The sequence below is a fragment of the Erpetoichthys calabaricus genome, chromosome 13 (genome assembly GCF_900747795.2).
Source record: "Erpetoichthys calabaricus chromosome 13, fErpCal1.3, whole genome shotgun sequence".
Classification (NCBI taxonomy): domain Eukaryota; kingdom Metazoa; phylum Chordata; class Cladistia; order Polypteriformes; family Polypteridae; genus Erpetoichthys; species Erpetoichthys calabaricus.
In genome coordinates this window covers 143647293-143667638 of record NC_041406.2, presented here as the reverse complement: position 1 = coordinate 143667638, position 20346 = coordinate 143647293, and the positions used below count along the sequence as shown (strand labels likewise).

The following is a 20346-nucleotide window of genomic DNA, read 5'->3' as shown; positions in this document are numbered from 1 at the left end:
CGTGCTACTCAGCCTTAAAGCCAATATAATTATGATCAGAGGCGCATAATAAATCATACTGGGTTTTCCATAAGCGCCCGTTTTCCAGTGACTGTTTAAACTCGCACACGGCTGTGTGCTCTTTTTCTCTTCAGAAACTGAACCAACGTTAACTACTTTAGTGCCGTTGGCCTTTCAGAACACGTTGAAAATTCAAAGAACTTTAAGAAAATGACTTCTTATTGGATGTTTATAGTTTTCAGTAATGAAGAGTAAAAACTTCTGAGGCACTGGCGTCCCACCCAGGGTGGGTTCCTGCTCTGCAACTGATTGACAAACTGCTCAGTCCCACAGGCTAATTCATCTGGTGAGTTCATTTTTATTAGTTATTATTGGTCAGTTCAAGTCACCATATTTTACAAATCTTAGTCATATTTCACACCATCGTCTGCGGCTTTTCCTGATGAATGCTCTTTCTCCGGCGTCTTCTCTATTTAATAAGACAACTGATTTACTGAACTCTTTTATAAGTACAGCATGGTGCCCCACTGTGTTTACTGTCGTTCATCCATACCAGTTTAGGGATCCACTTTTCCTGGTATGACCTGGCAGGCAGCCTCCAACTGCACAAAGCAAAGACAACACAGGAGTGGCTTAGGGACAACTCGGGGAATGTCCAGAGCCTGGGCTTGAACCCAATTGAACATCTTTGGAGAGACCTGAAAATAGCTGCCCCCTGAAGGTCTCCAATCCAACCACACATACGAGGACCTGGAAATCAAGATCAGCAGGATAAGGAAGTGTAGATTGAGATGTGGTGCCAGTTGTAATGGGAGCATCAGTTACATCGAAGAAAGTGGTTTGAGCAGAACCTAAAGAAGCTCCGGGGTCTTCAATCAGCTAACAGAGTGCAGAAGATCTCACTTATGGTCACAGCATAAGGTTGTCACTGACTGGTACAGCACGTTGTTGCACACACCACGCAACAAAACAGCTTGGGATCCTGGTTGGCAGCCCCCTTAGGCAGACACGCGGTCCAGTACCACCCTTCTGGAAATGACTATCTGCTGCAGCAAGGAATTAATTGGGCATCCTCTTGGCCTGGTCCAGCCACTCGGGTCCTCAACAATGAGCCGGATCAGCCTTGGGTAATCGCGCCATATGGCCATAGTGCCGTAACTGACGCTCCATCACAATGCAGGTCATGTGCCTCATTTGGGACCCTGTAAGCAACACAAAGACAAACCCAAGGACCCTCTGCAGAGACACACATGAAGGATTCCAGTCTTCATCTCAGGTCACTGGAGAGCATCCGTGTCTCACAACAAGACAAGAAGCACCAGAACTCTAAAGACTTGGACCTTCATCCTTTAGCAGAGACATGGGGGGCACCACACACCCCTTTCCAGACCCCTGATGACCCCCATTCTCTCCCAATCCATCTACTGACTTCATAAGGGGCTTGGGTAAATCGTTATGATTGCTGGTAGAGAGCTGGACTTACCAGGAGACCACCAAAGGCAAGATGAAACAAGTTAAAATAATAATAATACAAAGATAAGGAAAGTGAAAAAGAAGAGAAGAATCAATACCTTTTCCGTGACTAACTTCTACTGTCCAAGTACAGTTTAGTGAATTTGGATAAAATTCCGGGTATCCAGGTGACAATATTGTGCCTCCAGGCCCACGAATGTCACCACCACATAACGCTGTGAAGAAAGAAAAATTAAATACAAAAGAAATATTTCAAAATTCTAATAACTTCATCCATCCATCCATTTTCCAACCCGCTGAATCCGAACACAGGGTCACAGGGGTCTGCTGGAGCCAATCCCAGCCAACACAGGGCACAAGGCAGGAACCAATCCCAGAGTGCAGGACACACACCAAGCACACATTAGGGCCAATTTAGAATCGCCAATCCACCTAACCTGCATGTCTTTGGATTGTGGGAGGAAACCCACGCAGACACGGGGAGAACATTCAGATTCCACGCAGGGAGGACCTGAGAAGCAAACCCAGGTCTCCTAACTGCTAGGCAGCAGTGCTACCACTGCGCCACCATGCCGCCCATACTAATAACTTTCTAAAGTTAAAAGTATGTAAAGTGATTTAAAAGTAGCTCTTAGTAGGATGCCATTCCCAAAGCACACGTTGTCCATGTCTTTTACAGGCCCATGTGGTCTACTCATTGCATTCAGATGTCTTCACTTTCTGCACACTTTACTGTGTTTCAGATTTCATTTGAAATTTACCACTTTGCAATTTACGCTCAGCAATCTACACTCAATAACCCTTAACGACAAAGTGAAGATAGGTGTTGGTAAAGGTTTGACAAATTCATTAAAAGTCCCAAAGTTAAATCACTCATTCCCAGAAGTACTCAGCCCCTTTGCTGTGGCCCTCCACGTTGCGTTCTGGTCCACCCTGTTTGCTTGAATTCACCTGGAGATGCGTCCAGACCTTGATTGGAGACCACCTTCAACGAACTGCACATCATTTAGACCCTATGTATAGAAGGTCCCACGATTCACATGGCAGGTCAGGACAAACAGCAAGCCCTGAAGTCTGAGGAACTCTCTGTAGACCTCTATGGTGAGGCCCAGATCACAGCAAGAGGATCAGACCATTTTTGATGCTTTGAGTGTTTCCAGGAGCACAGTGGCTTCAGGAATTATGAAATGGAAGAATTTTTGGAATGTGGATGCCCAGAGAGACAGGATCTTGTTTTTATATCTCATCTTGAAGGACACATGTGCATCAGAGGTAAGGAGTACCCTACTGGGACACACAGTATTGTTTTTTTGTTCCACCCACAGATCTGAGAAGACAAACAATGAGGGCTAATGACTGCTCCCCTTCCGGTCAGAGTAATAAAAGATAGTGACGCTCCTGGAAGATGGTGTCTCATCTGGGAAAGAGCAGACCTCTGGATGGAGTTCCAACCTAAACATTAACCTCTCCTTTGTTTTGGAGGCCCTACAGCCTAATAATAGTTTTGCCCTTATCTGCCCCACCATGCACTTTATTAATTTTTGCCTTGCCAGCATTATTATTAGAAGGGGCAATCTGGTTGGCATCCCAACATATTTTTTTTTTTGGATTTGTGTGTTTCCTTGCTCAACCACAACATTTAAGAATGATTAGAAGGTCTAAGTATCGAAAGCAAGAGAGGACCGTACAACTACTAAGCCAAAAGACCTGCAACTAGACAAGTCCTCATCATCCTAAATACTCTGTCAGAACAACCATAATGTTGATCAACCATAACCAGATCAGCCATAATGAAGAAGAGGAACCATGCACGTCCAAAATATTTAATGAAAAGGTGGGCATTCCAAAAGCATCTAAATGGGAGTTGATTGGGTGCAGTTCAACGATCATCACTTATGCAATACTCTTCCAAGGGTGAAGCTTGATGGAGGCAGATTCATGACGTGGGGCTGCTTTTCAGTGACAGGGATGAGGGAAAGCAGAACTTAGCAAAGTACAGAGATACCCTTAATAATAATAAAAATAAAAAACCTGCTCCAGAGTACTCGGGATGGTGAAATGGAGACATCTTTGAGATAAATCTGAGGGAGAAGAATCAGAAGGTACGTACAGGATATTTATATAAAGGATATACCCGGCTACTGCGGTGGGCTGGCGCCCTGCTCGGGGTTTGTTTCCTGCCTTGCGCCCTGTGTTGGCTGGGATTGGCTCCAGCAGACCCCGTGACCCTGTGGTTAGGATATAGCGGGTTGGATAGATAGATATAACAGGCTATGACAGTGAAAGGTGAAATTTGAGATGATGATCATCCATCCATCATGAGATGACAGAGACCACTGGAGATCTGTGCAGAAATCTCTGGGTTGTAATAATAGTAATAATAATAATAATTCATTACATTTATATAGCGCTTTTCTCAGTACTCAAAGCGCTATCCACACAGGGAGGAACTGGGAAGTGAACCCAAGAAGAAAACGTGAGGAACATCTGTGCATCATCAGCACAGAGGTGGTAGGAAGCGGAAGGGAGATCATTGCACAGCTAAATGGTACTGCTATGTCTGCAGACAGGCAGAGACACAACGGAAACTTCCTGAAGGGACATAAGGAGAAATCAAGGATTGGAGATATTGAGGAGCAGATCTGTTGGTCAAGACAAGAGTTTGGAAACCGAATCCTTACAGCAACTGGAAGCCAGTAGAGAAACCGAAGCAGAGGAGTGGTAGAAGTGAATTGAGGAGCAGAGAACACCATTCTGGAGGGGCTGGAGAGGTCCGATAGCAGTTAAAGGAAGCCCCACCAAGACAGACTTGTAACAATTGGCAACTGAGAGGGAACCAGTGCCTGGACAAGGAGGTGTGTGACACAATTAGTGAGGAAGGGTTGAACCCTCGGAACATGGTGAAGAAAGAAACAAAAGGACTGGGTCATTGAAGAAATATATTCAAAGAATGGAAGTGAGTTGTCCAGAGCCACACCAAGATGACTGAGACGGATGGTGAAATGGAGACATCTTAGAGATCAGTCTGAGGGAGAAGAATCAGAAGGTACATACAGGATATTTGTATACAGGATACACAGACATTGAAAGGTGAAGGTTAAGGTGATGATCATTCATCCATTATGAGATGACAGAGATACCACAGGAGATCTGTGGGTTGTAAGAGGAAAACGTGAGGAAGATCTGTGCATCATCAGCATAGAGGCAGTAGGAGAAGCCAAGAGAAGTAATAACGTTGCTCAAGGAAACAGAAGTAGGGAGAAAAGAGAAGTGGTCCTAACAATGGATGGTCCTTGAGGCACACCTGTGGAGAGCGTCTGTGGGGGAGCAGTGGTGGATTTAAGTATGGAGAAGCCAAAAAACAAAAATCAGAATGCTGGATACAGCCTGAGCTGGTCAGTCCATTAGGGTTGGAGTTAGGGACGCCGTTTATGAAAGTCAGAGGACGCGCACTCCATGAAGTCCCTGTTATGTACACAGGGGGGGCACCAGATATGTAACTAAAGGGGACACAGAAGTCATGGAAGTCTAATACTGACTACCTGCTATGGACACAGAAGGGCACGTAGGACTCCAAATGGTCTTCCACTGGCACCTGTGGAGGAGACCAGGAGACACAGACAGGTACAACGTGAAGATTCCAAGTTTATCGAGGAAAGAGACAAACAAGGAGTGGTCAACAGCAAGCCATGAAAGTTCAAGAAGGAGAAGAGAAGAGAGAAGCGGCTTGCGCTGATACAAGAGCGTCCATGTGGTGCAGTAGGGTGACCCCCGGAGTATGCAGACTGGTAGATTGTGGTCAGCGAGATGTGAGGACTGTGGAATGTGCATTTTAGCGTCAACATTTTACATAAAGAAATATGAAAATACATAAATAGAAGGCCAATAAGAAAAAAAATAAATAATTACAAAGAGACATAAGAAGGAACATAAAGAGAGAGCAGGAAACAGAGCCTGGCAGACAAAGCAGAGAGCCCAGGATTTCATCGTTTTGAACTTTGTGAGCTGCTCTTCAGTCCTGCATGTCACTCCTTTATAATAAATTCTTTACTTCATATACTTTATCAGTTTTCCGGGTTATGTCTCAACTAAAGGCTGCCCCCCCTTTCTTCCACAGTATACATTGTTTTAAAAAATAACATTCCTAAAAACGAAGGAGGAAAAATGCCTCAACTTTATAGAATTATGATCTGGAGAGCAATGTGTGTGTTTTCTGTTCCAGATGTATTTATCTTCTCATTTTAAGACAGGCCTTCATACAGGTGCACTGAAGCATCAATATCACTACGGTTGGTGGTCCATGGATTTCTGCTTAGGCTAATCGGATCAGTGTCTGCAATTTTGGCTAATGACTCTCACATCATCAATTCATAGACCTAAAACGCTGCAAGTGATTTTTAAATATCTTGTGTGGTAAAAAGTTTCCATCAACCGGAGTAGCAATCATTGTAAATTATCTAGACGCAGTATTTTTTTTTTTTTTTTCCCACAGACAGCCTAATGGTTCATAGCAGGAAATGAATTCTCTGGGCTTATTTAACTCAAAAATCAATATCTAAACAAGGAGTTACGAAAAAATCTAAACAGTCCATCAAAAGTGGCATTTCTCTCTGCATTTACTTTTCACGCACAATTTCTTCATGGTGAATTATTTAGAGTAATTTCCAAAAAACTCACTTTCACCCAACAAAGGAATGCAATTAAGCTCTGAAAGCTCCACTTATTATTAGACTTTAATTGTAAAAATGAAAAAAAGGAAACACAAACAACAAATGGCGGCAACAGTCAATGTGTGACCCCACCACTGATGTGGCACCTGTGCCATACTTGTCATTGATTCTAAACCATTAGGTGCCACCGATGTCCCTCACTTATCTTTATCAATGTCAGCTTGTTGGGTGACATAACATAACATCTCATACATGACATAATATGACATGAGTCAGATCTGGGTCTCAGCATGGAGCCTAATCTCACAGCCTCGAGTGCACAGCAGGAACCCACCCTGAGCAAAGGGGCACCATCCATCATAGGGCCAGCTTACGCACATAGCCACATTAACGTATGGCTGACTTTGAAATCTCAGTTCTCGAATCATGCACATTATTATAGACGTGGGATGAAAACCAAAGTACCCAAAGGGAAGACCAAGCAGACCTAAGAAGAATGAGCAGACCCCAAATGAACACTGACAGGGTGTGGGATTTGGACCAGTAAGCAACATCTCACCACCATGTCACCTTCAATTCATTAAACTTAGTATATAATTAATAAAGTACGATCTATCTACTCTATCTATCTATCTATCTAATCCTGCCAACTACGCTAAAATGTCCATCTATTCCTGCAAACTATGGTAAAATGTCTACCTATCTATGTATCTAATCCTGCCAACTACGCTAAAATGTCTACCTATCTAATCCTGCCAACTACGCTAAAATGTCTACCTATCTATTTATTCCTGCCAACTACGCTAAAATGTCTACCTATCTATCTTTAATTAAATATTGCACTCTGTGAATATTATCAAATTTGTTACAAAATACTACCATGAAAGTGATGATCAGAAGCACAGCATTGATACAAAAAGCAGATGATCTCAGGGCCTTCATTTTTATTTGCACCGAGAAGACTAATGCTCGTTTCATTGTGTTGACTCGCTGTAGAATTTTTCTTTCTACACCCAATAGATTTGTTTCACTACCACAGAAATGACCAGACACACTGGACACAAGGTAGGAAACTGTCCTGGATGAAGTGCCAGTCTACCTGTGCCCTCTCATGCCCACATTAACACTGGGGCCATTTTTGAGTTGCTGGTTACCCTAACCTGCATGAGTTTGGGATGATGGAGAAAAACCAGATTTCTGGGAGGAAAACCCAGGTGCCTACAGGAAGAACATTCAGATTTGACAGTGGGTTTCAAACCCAGGACACTGGAGCTGTGGCACTGTCCACTGTATGTTTCCACTTACAAACACTTTTACGTTGGTTTGTAGATTTAGCTAACTCAGTTCCAAAAGGAAAGGGAGAAGCTACAGTTTGAATGTCGTACAGATTGATCTTCTGGCTCTATCAGTGACTACAGCTGGCACATTTTACCACATGGATGGCCATATTGTCAGTTGATGTAAAACTTTTATCTCAGACAGCTTAAAAGCCCTGCTTTAGTCATCCAGATCCAGTGTTTGACCATGGATTTTTGTCAGTGATGGATTTTGGAGAGCGTAATTCTCTTTGCTCATTACTTAAGTGCAAGTTAAGCATTTCACTTCCATCAATAAAAGTTTTAATATATTGCTATAATTTGGACTTGCTGCTTTTTTATGGAATGCCATTGGACATAAGAAAGCCACCTCAAGCACTACAGGAACACAGAAGAACTATGAGTCAAAAACTCTTCCAAGGTGTCGCACCGTGTGAATAGGAAATCCATACCAGGAAGTGCGGTCAAAATTTCAATGGACAGGAAGAAGGTTGAAAGACGTTTCAGTAAAGGATTAGAATGTTCTGTTACACCCAGGACCCGTCCCACGGTTCAAGAATGTTACACAATACCATCAACCATCCATCCGTCTTCCTAACGAACTTGTCCAGGGTGGGGTCATGGGGGCAACTGAAGCCTATCAGGAAATCACAGGGAGTGACATCACCTGGACCAGCGCCAGTCCATCTCACCCTTTGGCTTCATTCTTGTTAAGCTTTTTAGTTCCACCTCCTTGTGTCGTCTAACTGCTCCGAGGAGGATGAGCTCATTCCAGTATGCAGGACCTCAAGGTTGGCGCTGGCCTGGAATGAAGTATCAGGAGTGTCTCCATGTAATCTAACTCAGGATGACCTAACATCACACTTATATTCCATTAACATGTCATCAGCTTTATGCAAAATGTTCTCCTAAATATTCATACCCTACAAAGCCATCGTCTAACAAGGGTTTGCAAGCCTAACTCTGATCACTGAGTAAACGTGATGTGTGCTCCAATGGCGTCCATGTTAAGTACATTTCCTCTGCTTTACTTATGTATTGCTGGAGTCTGAAGGACATTTTATTGAAAAAGTGCTGAAGCAGAACCAGACTCAGGATTTTTCCCAATCACTATCTACTGTGTAATGAAGATGAAGATGTTACCGCCATTGAATTATGAGAGCACACTGCTTCCTCTCCCTCCAGCTCCACACTTATGGAGTGCTGTCTGCTCACAACATTCAGCATTTGCTTTTTTTTTTTTTTTTGGAATTATCATCATCCAAGGACTAAACATTCAGTTCTGACTTTGGAGTTGGGCCATCAGTGGCAGGTCTCTTCTCAACTACAAGGCTTATCATTTGGCCCTCGTTTTGCGCCCCTGATGTCACTGGTTTTTGCTTCCTTTTCTCCCCTTTGAGTCCAGTCTTGCTCTGCCATAGAGCCTGACACATATTATATATATATATATATATATATATATATATATATATATATATAGTGTGGCGCCTGGCGGACATCCATACCCGGCCGGGACGCCTAGGAGGAGTGGAGGAGGGCTTATGCCTCCTCCAGGACATGAGGGGACGTCCTCCCTGGTGGCTTTGGGGACCACGGGTACGGAGCTTGGAAGTTCAACCCTGTAGGGGCCCGTGGTCACCGCCAGGGGGTGCCCCGATGCCTTGGGAACATTGGCCCTCAGTACTTCCGCCACACCGGGAAGTGCTGGGGGGAAGAGATTTGAGGGCACCCGGTGGACTTCCGGCTTCACCTTGGGAACTTCCGCCACACAGGGATGTGGCTACGGAGATTCTGAGGATGCACCTGGAGCCCATCCAGGGCACATGAAAGGGGCCGCCTCCCTCCAGTCAGGGCGAGAGTCAGGAGGAAGAAGACGAAGCGAGTTGGAGAGGAGTGAAGGCGGACTGAAGAGACTGAGAAAGGCATTGTTGTGTGATCAGGACTTGAAGGGGTGATTGGTGCTTCGGCACTGGGTTTTGTGCACTTTACTGTAAATAGCATGTATAATGAACGTGTGGTGGACTTTAATATGGTGTCCGTCTGTCTGTGTCCGGGCAGCGTATCACAATATATATATATATATATATATATATATATATATATATATATACACACACATATAAAAACTGTGGAATGGTCTGCCTGCTACTATAAGAGATGCCCCTTCGGTCTCAGCTTTTAAATCCCGGCTGAAGACTCACTACTTCAGTTTAGCACACCCTGACTAGAGCTGCTGATGAACTGTACAGACTGCATCTCTGTTGTTAGTCATTAGCACTTAAACATAAGTAACATGACAGTTAGAATTGTATACTAACCCTCACTTATTCTGTTTTTCTTCTCGGTACTCAAATGTGGCACTTGGTGCCATGGCCCACCTGCCAAGTTGTTTTGCCTGCCTAAGGAAAAGTCATCCCAGATGGAGGATCGCAGGAATCGTGGGAAAGAGGGGTCCTTTCATCGGATTGGCTGGCCCAGCACTGTTTCAGCCATGGAATGGCCAAATGGGGGAGGCAGCTTGAAGGATGAGGTCTCCAGGACTCTACACAAATCCAAATCTAATTATGGGATATATCATCTACTGTTAAATTCTGCTCTGTACTTCTAAAATTTATATTTTTTATTTCTTACTATATTGAGAAATTGTTCTGTTCTGTGTACTGCATTGTATTGTATTGACTCCCTTCTTTTGACACCCACTGCACGCCCAACCTACCTGGAAAGGGGTCTCTCTTTGAACTGCCTTTCCGGAGGTTTCTTCTATTTTTCCTACAAGATTTTTTTTGGGAGTTTTTCCTTGTCTTCTTAGAGAGTCAAGGCTGGGGGGCTGTCAAGAGGTAGGGCCTGTTAAAGCCCATTGCGGCACTTCCTGTGTGATTTTGGGCTATACAAAAATAAACTGTACTGTATTGTATATATACACACATATATATATATATATATATTATTTCAGTTAGCATATCATAAAGTCTATCTCAAACAAATTAGCTTTTATTCTTTCAGACATGATTCAGATTTTTAAAAAAGTCAAGGCATGATTGTGTTTTGCTCAGAAATGGTGTTAGCAGAGCCCTATTCTTCATAATCAGGGTGTATCCCAGTTCACATCCATACTGGTCTGATTTGGGTGTTCATACACATTAGAACGATGTGGATGAGAGCAGGCCATTCTGCTCAGCCAGACTCGTCGGTGCTGTCCACTTCATTCTTCTAAAATAACATCCAGTCAAGTTTTGAAGGTCCCTAAAGTCCTACCGTCTACAACATGACTTGGTCACTTATTCCATGAGTTTGTGGTTCTCTGCATGAAGAAAAACTTTAATGTTTGTGTGAAATTTCCCCTTCACAAGTTTCCAACTGTGTCCCAATGTTCTTGATGGACTCATTTTAAGGTCATTGTCTCAATCTGGATGAATTTCTTCATAATCTTAGATAAAAGCCAAGCAAAATGACACCTTTTATTGGCTAACTAAAAAGTTAGTAGTTAGCCAATAAAAGGTGTCATTTTGCTTGGCTTTTTTCTACATTCATAATGGCTAACACGGTACAACACCCTAGTACTTCATAATCTTAAAATTTCAACCTTGTCTCCTCTTAATTTAAACTGTAAAGGCTCAGCTCTTTCAATCTTCACTCATAACTTGTCCCCTGTATCCCTGGAATCAGCCTTGTTGCTCTTCTCTGGACTTTCTCTAGTGCTGCTGTGTCCTTTTAGTAGACCAAAACTGCACACAGGACTCCAGACGTGACCTCACCAGTGTGTTGTAAAGCTTGAGCAGAACCTCCTGTGACTTGTACTCCACACGTCAAGGCGCTATATAACCTAACATTCTTAATGGCTTCTCAACACTGTCTGGCTAATAGCGAAGATTAATCTCCATTTGCTTAAACTGTAAAGGCTCAGCTCTTTTAATCTTCACTCATAACTCATTCCCTGTAGCCCTGGAATCAGCTTTGTTGCTCTTCTCAAGACTTTCTCTAGTGCTGCTATGTCCTTTTTGTAGACCAAAACTGCACAAAGCACTCCAGATGAGGCCTCACCAGGGTGTTATAAAGCTTGAGCAGAACCTCCTGTGACTTGTACTCCACACATCAAGGCGCTATATGACCTGACATTCGGTTAGCCTTCTTAATGGCCTCTGAACACTTTCTGGCAGTAGAGTGATCTTTCTGGGTAGCCAGGGTTCCTTTCATCCTAAATTTTCACCTTCTTCACTGTTTTCTTTTACCCACAGCTCAGGTCGGTCCTCAAATCATCTCTCTATCATCCCAAAATCTTATGTTATTCTTCCTCAGCATTTTCAGTGCTGTGCTCACATCTCCATGATGCTGGTAAAAAGCCCCTCACTATTTCAATGAAGTGGAATTCAGACCTACAGCCCTCTTCTACCCTGAACTGGGACTCCATGTTTAAAGAAGTCAGAACTTGTTCAAATCACCCGTTAATTTAGTAAATAGAATTGCCAATTGAATTTATGTGCCTCCTTTGAAATGACGCCTAATGGGTTTTGCCCTAATGTATACTCTCTTAAAGTGGAGTGGGTGCTGGTGGGCTGGGGACTTTTTTTGTTGTTTTGGGCGTTGCATTTTTCTTATTTGGTTGTTTCACATTTTCTCTCTCTTGAAAAAACAGTAGAAAGTTGTTAACAACATGAAACATGAAGTCAAATCGTTTTGGCTTTGCTTAACAGGTTTCAGAGCGTACACTCGAGTTTACAAATACCAAATTATTTTTTCCTCCTGGCACGTCACTCAGTCAAATATCCTTGGAAAGGTTCAGAGACACTCGAGTAAACACCCAGCCTGCCACGGTTTCTTTATTTTTCTTCCTTCACAGGTTGATGCTGAAACCGAGGATTTGTTGCACAAATACGTTTCACATGGCATCACGTAAAGCCATCATCTTTCATGACCTCCTTAGGGACGTCCCGCTAATCTCTTATCAACTGCAGATGCCACTGGGCTGCTGTTCGGAGACACTTTTGATCTCTGGGATTAAACCTGCAGAGCTTGGATTCCTCATCAATAAAGTGAATTACAACCCCAAGAAATCCCTGAGTTGTTAAATTAGGATGAATTGGCTGATATACAGTTACAGCGGCAACAGCAACATGAGAACCCTTTTGGAATTAACTGTTGCCACACACGTGTGCTTAGGGGGCAGCCAAAGGGTCCAATTCAGGGCGGTACCACGATAAATAAAAAGGGTTAGTAAAGAGTTTTAATGCCTTCTCTCTGTTCTTCTTACAGACCCCCAGAAGAATATCTAATTTTCTCCTCACTTTCGTCCCATCCTGATGACCTCACTTCCGACAGATCCTGATGATGTCACTCCCATCCTGATGACCTCATCCTACTTCCTGCCGACTTAATATACAGTGCATGTATTAATATTATTATTATTATCCGGAAAGTATTCCCAGCGCATCACCTTTTCCACATTTTGTTATGTGACAGCCTTATTCCAAAATGGATTAAATTCATTTTTTTCCTCAGAATTCTACACACAACACCCCATAATGACAACGTGAAAAGAGTTTACTGGAGATTTTTGCAAATTTATTAAAAAATAAAAAAATTGAGAAAGCACATGTACATAAGTATTCACAGCCTTTGCCATGAAGCTCAAAATTGAGCTCAGGTGCCTCCTGTTTCCCCTGATCATCCTTGAGATGTTTCTGCAGCTTCATTGGAGTCCACCTGTGGTAAATTCAGTTGACTGGACATGATTTGGAAAGGCACACACCTGTCTATAGAAGGTCCCACAGTTGACAGTTCATGTCAGAGCACAAACCAAGCATGAAGTCAAAGGAATTGTCTGTAGACCTCCGAGACAGGATTGTCTCGAGGTACAAATCTGGGGAAGGTTACAGAAACATTTCTGCTGCTTTGAAGGTCCCAATGAGCACAGTGGCCTCCATCATCCATAAGTGGAAGAAGTTCGAAACCACCAGGACTCTTCCTAGAGCTGGCCGACCATCTAAACTGAGCGATCGGGGGAGAAGGACCTTAGTCAGGGAGGTGACCAAGAACCCGATGGTCACTCTGTCAGAGCTCCAGAGGTCCTTTGTGGAAAGAGGAGAACCTTCCAGAAGGACAACCATCTCTGCAGCAATCCACCAATCAGGCCTGTATGGTAGAGTGGCCAGATGGAAGCCACTCCTTAGTAAAAGGCACATGGCAGCCCGCCTGGAGTTTGCCAAAAGGCACCTGAAGGACTCTCAGACCAGGAGAAAGAAAATTCTCTGGTCTGATGAGACAAAGATTGAACTCTTTGGTGTGAATGCCAGGCGTCACGTTTGGAGGAAACCTGCACCATCCCTACAGTGAAGCATGGTGGTGGCAGCATCATGCTGTGGGGATGGGAGACTACTCAGGATAAAGGGAAAGATGACTGCAGCAATGTACAGAGACATCCTGGATGAAAACCTGCTCCAGAGCGCTCTTGACCACAGACTGGGGTGACGGTTCATCTTTCAGCAGGACAACGACCCTAAGCACACAGCCAAGATATCCAAGGAGTGGCTTCAGGACAACTCTGTGAATGTCCTTGAGTGGCCCAGCCAGAGCCCAAACTTGAATCCGATTGAACATCTCTGGAGAGATCTTAAAATGGCTGTGCACCGACGCTCCCATCCAACCTGATGGAGCTTGAGAGGTGCTGCAAAGAGGAATGGGCCAAACTGGCCAAGGATAGGTGTGCCAAGCTTGTAGCATCATATTCAAAAAGACTCGAGGCTGGAATTGCTGCCAAAGGTGCATCAACAAAGTATTGAGCAAAGGCTGTGAATACTTATGGACATGGGATTTCTCAGCTTTTTTATTTTTAATAAATTTGCAAAAACCTCAAGTAAACTTTTTTCATGTTGTCATTATGGGGTGTTGTGTTTAGAATTTTGAGGAAAAAAATTAATTTAATCCATTTTGGAATAAGGCTGTAACATAACAAAATGTGGAAAAAGTGATGAAGCGCTGGGAATACTTTCCGGATGCACTGTAAAACCAGCTGATTCACATTTGTCTTGTATTATTTTATAGTTTTAAGACCGGTATCAGTCAGACTACTCAACCAGCCTCTAAATATACTTTACATGGAGGAACCTCAAACCTTTCATTTGTTTGCCTTGATTTATTTACACCCATCTGCCACAACTTACCAGCATTTTCCATCCACAGAAATTTTCAGATGACTCGTGCATCATAGGCTGCATTAATAATGGAGATATGTGGGAGTACTGGAACGTGGTGGAGGACTTTGTTTTGTGGTGCAGGGACAACAACTTGCAGCTCAACATCAGCAAGACAAAAGAGCTGGTGGTGGGCTTCAGGCGTGCCAAGGAGCCCCTGAGACTTGACACCATCCAGGGGGAGGACGGGGAAGTGGTGCTGAGCTACAGGTACCAGCACTCTGGACTGGTGAGACAACACAGTGGCGCTGGGCATGAAGAGTCAGAGCAGACTGCACTTGCTAGGGAGACTCCGGTCTTTGGATGCGTGCAGTGAGCTTCTGGAAATGTTCTACCAGTCCATAGTAGCCAGTGTGGTGCTCTCCTGGGGAAGCAACCTGAGCTCAAAAGAAGCACAAGGGCTGAAGAAACTTATCAGGAGAGCCTGCGCCCTTCACAGGGTGAACCCTGTTGTCGAAAAGAGGATGGTGGCAAACTTGGATGCTCTCATGAAAAATCCCCTCCATCCCCTGCAGGTGGCGCTCTCTCTCATGGAGTATGTTTAGTCACAGGCTCATTCCATCACGGTGTGCTAAGAAGCGCTACTAGGGGTCTTTTCTACCCACTGTATTTCTATGGTTCCTCCCGGGGTGCTTATTAAGTTTATTTTGAAATGCCATTTTGAAATATCGGAATAATATACATTTATTTATTTATTTTTATTTACATATCAATTGATTGAGTCGTGGTTTTATTTGTCCTGTGAGTTTGTATCCTTGTTTCTGCTGCTGTATGCGTGTGAATTTCCCCTTTTATCTAATTTAATCTAATTAAAAGCACCTGCCCAATATCATGTAGGTCCCCCTCACGCCACAGAAACACCTCTGACCTACTGAGGTATGGACTCCACGAGACCTCTGAAGGTGTCCTGTGGTAACTGTGCACCAAGATGTTAACAGCAGACCCCATAAATCCCGTAAGTGGCGAGGTTGGATCTCCACAGATTGGACTTGTTTTTCCAGGACGTCCCACAGATGCTCGCTCGGATTGAGATCTGGGGAATTTAGAGGCCAAGTCAATACCTTGAACTCTTTGTTGTGTTCCTCAGATCATTCCTGAACAATACACTTGCCATGAAGGAGTGCATTTGGTCTGCAACGCTCTTTGTGTGTCAAAGTAACATCCTCGTGAATGCCAGGACCCCACGTTTCTCAGCAGGACGATGGCCACATTCACAGGTGTCTAGTCTATGCGCTTTCGTTTTATTCTTAGCGTGGATGGAGATACTTTTGTAAATGGATGTATGGATGGGAATTGTTTTCAGTTTTGAAACAATGATTTTTAAATTAAAACATAGTATTGTGGATGTAGCCAAATAGAGAGCATTGAAAGACCAGTGAGGTCACTGTTTGTTCTTGGGTGGTCCCATTCCTTCCAGTCTTTAGACAAAGCCTCCACTGAAAGTCAGTGGACCAACTTTGGAGGAACACGGAGCTCCACCACCTCTGAAAGCCGTTTTCTTGCATGCCATCATGCCACACCTTAAACATCATGTTGGTGCTTACTTTCATTTTGTCCTTTAGACACCTCAATTAAACGAGGCTTCCTCCAGGACCCCAGCTCTCATTTTCTTGTCCTTGCTTTTATTTTACGTCACTGCCTCTTTAAATGTTCTGCTCTTCTCTGTGCATTGTGGGTGGAGCTCTAAGAGGTGGGGCCACCCTGACGTCATCACTCCTGACTCCTCCTTCTAGCTGTTTAAGCCAGAGCAGAGACGGTTCCGATCATTGCATGTATTGGAGTCCCGTGAAAGCTGCTGATTTTCTTTGAATTTTTTCTTCCTGCTGTTTAAGGAATTCCAATTACTGATTGTGGGTTTGGACATATTTGCTGTAGGACTGTGATTTATACAACTTCTTTTTACCTTTTGTGGGTTCTTTTGAGCATTTTGCTATGCATTCTATTTTTTGTGAATAAATCCTTTATGTATAAAGATCCTTTATTCACCCTTTTGTTCATGTGCCAGAGGTTTATGGTTATCGTCCTCCTTGTGAGGCTTTGGCTTTATTTTGGCCTAGTTCTTCCCAGTTCTCCTTGATTGGAGCCTGTTAGGTCCAAAGCTTACTACTGTAGCCTAGAGTGAGCTGGACTGGGTGAGTCTTAATGAGTGAAGTTTGAGACTCCATTTCATAACAGCGCTCTGCCCAGGTGTTGTTCCTGCCCTGCGTCCAATAGTTAATGGCATAGGCCTCAGCTGCCAGACAACTCTGCTCTGGATAAGTGTGTTAAGAAAATGAATGAATGGATCGATTATTTCATTGGAAATATAAGCACGAATAATACGTACCATCGCACGTGGGCAGAGGGTGGCTCCACCAATGGTTTTTCTCACAAACGAGTGGCTCCTCGTGGCTTAACCTGTATCCTGGGTCACATCCAAATGACACCGTGGAGCCAATTGAAAAGTCGTGCCCATATCTGCGCCCATTCACTGGAATGCCAGGGTCCAAACAAGAGTATGTGTCCACTGTAACACCTAATAAAGAAGAAGCACATTTTTTTGAAAATATCCATTGGAGATGTCCAGTATCTTACATGTCCACCACATTAATCTGTTGACCTTTACAAGTTATTGTAATATTCTGCATGCTCCCCTTGTCCTTAGGGTCAAAATGACCCACCTTCACTACATCCCTTTTAGAAAAGCTCCCTAACTAAATTTTAATTTTTTACTCAAGTTTGTATAAAAAAAAATCAATAAAATGACCTGCCATGCATTAAGAACTTGATGAATAACATTTCACTTTTTCCTGTTTTGCAGTACAGAGGGAATGTCCTCAATTCAACGTGCATTACTCATTTGCACTACACAACACAATAATTGATTTTTTTGCTGTAATTATTATTATTGCTGTTGTTTTAATACTGTGATTATTTTTCTTGCTAGCTGTGCTACCCATCTAAGAATGAATCATTGTGGACCTCGGTGTTAACATCTGCAGTGCACCATCTGTTGGAATGTATTTGGTAATGCATGTAGCAATAAAATGCATTGCATTTGTCATTCCAACAGATGGCACATCACAAACATTTGCATTAATAAAATGCATTATTACAAATGTTTGCGAAGCACCATCTGTTGGAATGACAAATGCACTGTATAGGTAGGTGTCTGTTACATGCCATTGGGATTAATACAATTTATTTAATCTAAACCTGCCCAAGAAAATGTGAAATACAAGTCAATGTTGCTGTTTCAATCTGTTTTTTTTTTTTTTTTTTACCTTCAGCATCAAAAATGACCCAAAGACAACCTTTGCACCTTGACTGCATTTGGCATTCATAATTAAACTTAAATTTTCATGGTGTAGGATCATTACAGGAAAAGTTACCCAATGTTATGTTGTCCAGGGTGTCTCCTCCACTGGTGATGTCAGAAATGGGTCATTTATGCCCCCTCAAGACAACTCAAGGATGTCCCCCTCCATATTGCTCCACCTTCATATTCCTCTCCTTGTGCTAAGCTTTTTGCCAGTCAGTTAGTTACTGGTGTGCCACACTCAGTCACCGATGATCGTGATGCCTCTGGCAAATCTTCCACAGCCAGCCGATGTGTTGCAATATTTATGTGTACGCGTACAGTAGGCAGACATTAAATGGCAGGGCACTCCTACGCATCTCTCGACACACAGAAGGATGCCAAAGACGTCCAAAGATGTCAAGAAGGCCTTGCTTTATTTTGTAAACACACAAAGAATGATAAAGAAACAAACTGGGTACTGATAGCGACACAAAATCACAGCCATTATTCTTCTACCGACTTTCTGCTTCCTTGGCTGACATGAGGGGTACCTCCAAGCATCCCCTGAAAGCCTCAAAACTGAATATAACATTTGAAACCGTATTATGGTCTATTGTGGTTAGACAAGCATCTCCGCCGAGATGTTCCTTCATCTGCTTAGGAGGTCAGTAAAACAACAGTCCAGTGTGACAGAAGATGTGGCAGAGTTGGCATCTTGGTGGGGATGGACAGCAGTCCATTAGTTGGCCGGGAAGCTAGTAGGAATGAGGGAGACAGTTGGAGATTTCCTCCCATGTGCATATCACACCGGGTGGCAGCATACCTTTAAGAGGAGACACCACAGGGCGGCATGGGAAGTGGCCCTGTTGGGTACCACAGGCATCCCAACCCGGGTTTAACAAAGGACCTTACCAAGGAGGCCAATGTAATGGAAGGACCGGGAGAGATAAACATTGCTGAATATTTTCTCCCCCATTACACCAGACGGCAGTATCTCTAGGTTGGGATTCCCACACAGACATCCACAGGGCATGCTGGGAGCTGGAGTCCTGTGGTGCAGCCTTGCTGGGTTCCAAGGAGTCTGCCAGGAGGAGCTGTTGGGATTCAAAGTGCCTAATTTCAGGGACTTCCCGTTGATGTAGAAGTGCTTTGAATGGGCGATACTCTTACCCTGGAAGTACTCCTGGGTCTTAGCTAAAAGAAGCCACTCAATCTCAGCCAAGCGAATCTGATTTGGGAGAGGAACTGGACAACAGAGAAGAAAAGGAGAAGAAAACGTTTGCTTTGCTGTTCTGTATTGGACTGAATTAAAAGGAAGAAACCTGTTAAAGGTACTTTATTATAAATAAAAAAAACATTTATTTGCACTGTGTTTGTGTAGTTGTGTCTGGGGTTTGGGGCTCAGTGGCGCCCCCTGGGGTTCACAGTATGTAAAATCAAATCCCAATGAACGTTTCAACTGTCCCACTTGGACAATCAGATGCAGTGAATATTAGAAGCGGACACCTGAAACTGATGTCACGAGTCATTAGGTGACAGAGTTGGAGGGCATGTCACGTTAATTGACAAGACAGAAAATCACTCGACATGACAAACTTAGCGAGTGCATGGTGATTTTCCAGCACAGTTTTTCGGAGAGCCATAGCACGCTGCCTGATGGACCTGATGCTACACGAAGGGTTAACGGGTATGGCAAGTTCAGCCATAACTTCCGACCTTTTGTTTCTTCTTTTATTTTTAATTCTGTCGTGGTACATAAGACACAAGACATCAGACAGACGAGTTTCTCTTCTGTCTGTGATGTCCAAAACACCGGCGGTCCTTTGCTGCATTCCTTGCATTGAGTGCTCACTGGCTGTCAGCCCCTGCGACTGAAGACAAAATCAAACCTGCTTGACGGGCGAGTCACAGGGTATTTGGTGTGGGCTACTGGGTACGTCATATTAATCGACTGGATGATCTTCATGGCAACACACCGCAGACTGACTCTGAATCCTTTACATTATGGAAATGAAGGCCAGGACTGAAAATGGCTGGAAAAGTCATCTAACGTGACACGGCTTTAAGTAAGAGAGAACTTGAAAAGGTCTGACTTTCTTCAACCTGGCCGCGTTTCCTTTCCTCTTGCTCAAAGTATTCAATTAAGACCTGAATGACATTGTGACAAAGATGGAAATTTGGGAAGTGGACATAAACGGAAGATCTATTTCTGACATCAGTTGGAATCGTTATGTGGAAGTTTATGATTGTCCATCTCGACAGCATTTTGTTTTGCTGATCAGCGCCGGAGTTTTTGGCTGTGTACGTCACCTGTTTCTATGGAAACAATCCCATAATGGAACAGAACAATGAGGGCTTCGCTGTTCCACTGGTATAAGGGTCACCCGAACCTGTCCTCGATATCTGAGATTATATTAAAA

General features: G+C 43.5%; 1 protein-coding gene across 2 annotated transcripts in view; it reads right to left on the bottom strand.

The window, feature by feature from the left end:
- Positions 1-20346, bottom strand: part of csmd3b (CUB and Sushi multiple domains 3b) — a 1253873-nt gene that overhangs the window by 297667 nt on the left and 935860 nt on the right. For both annotated transcript variants that reach the window (XM_051936007.1, XM_051936008.1), the window contains exons 18-19: positions 16973-17161; positions 1572-1688 (exon numbers count right to left, since the gene is read on the bottom strand). In XM_051936007.1, coding sequence (XP_051791967.1) covers positions 1572-1688; positions 16973-17161 — 306 coding nt within the window. The remainder of the gene's footprint in view (positions 1-1571; positions 1689-16972; positions 17162-20346) is intronic.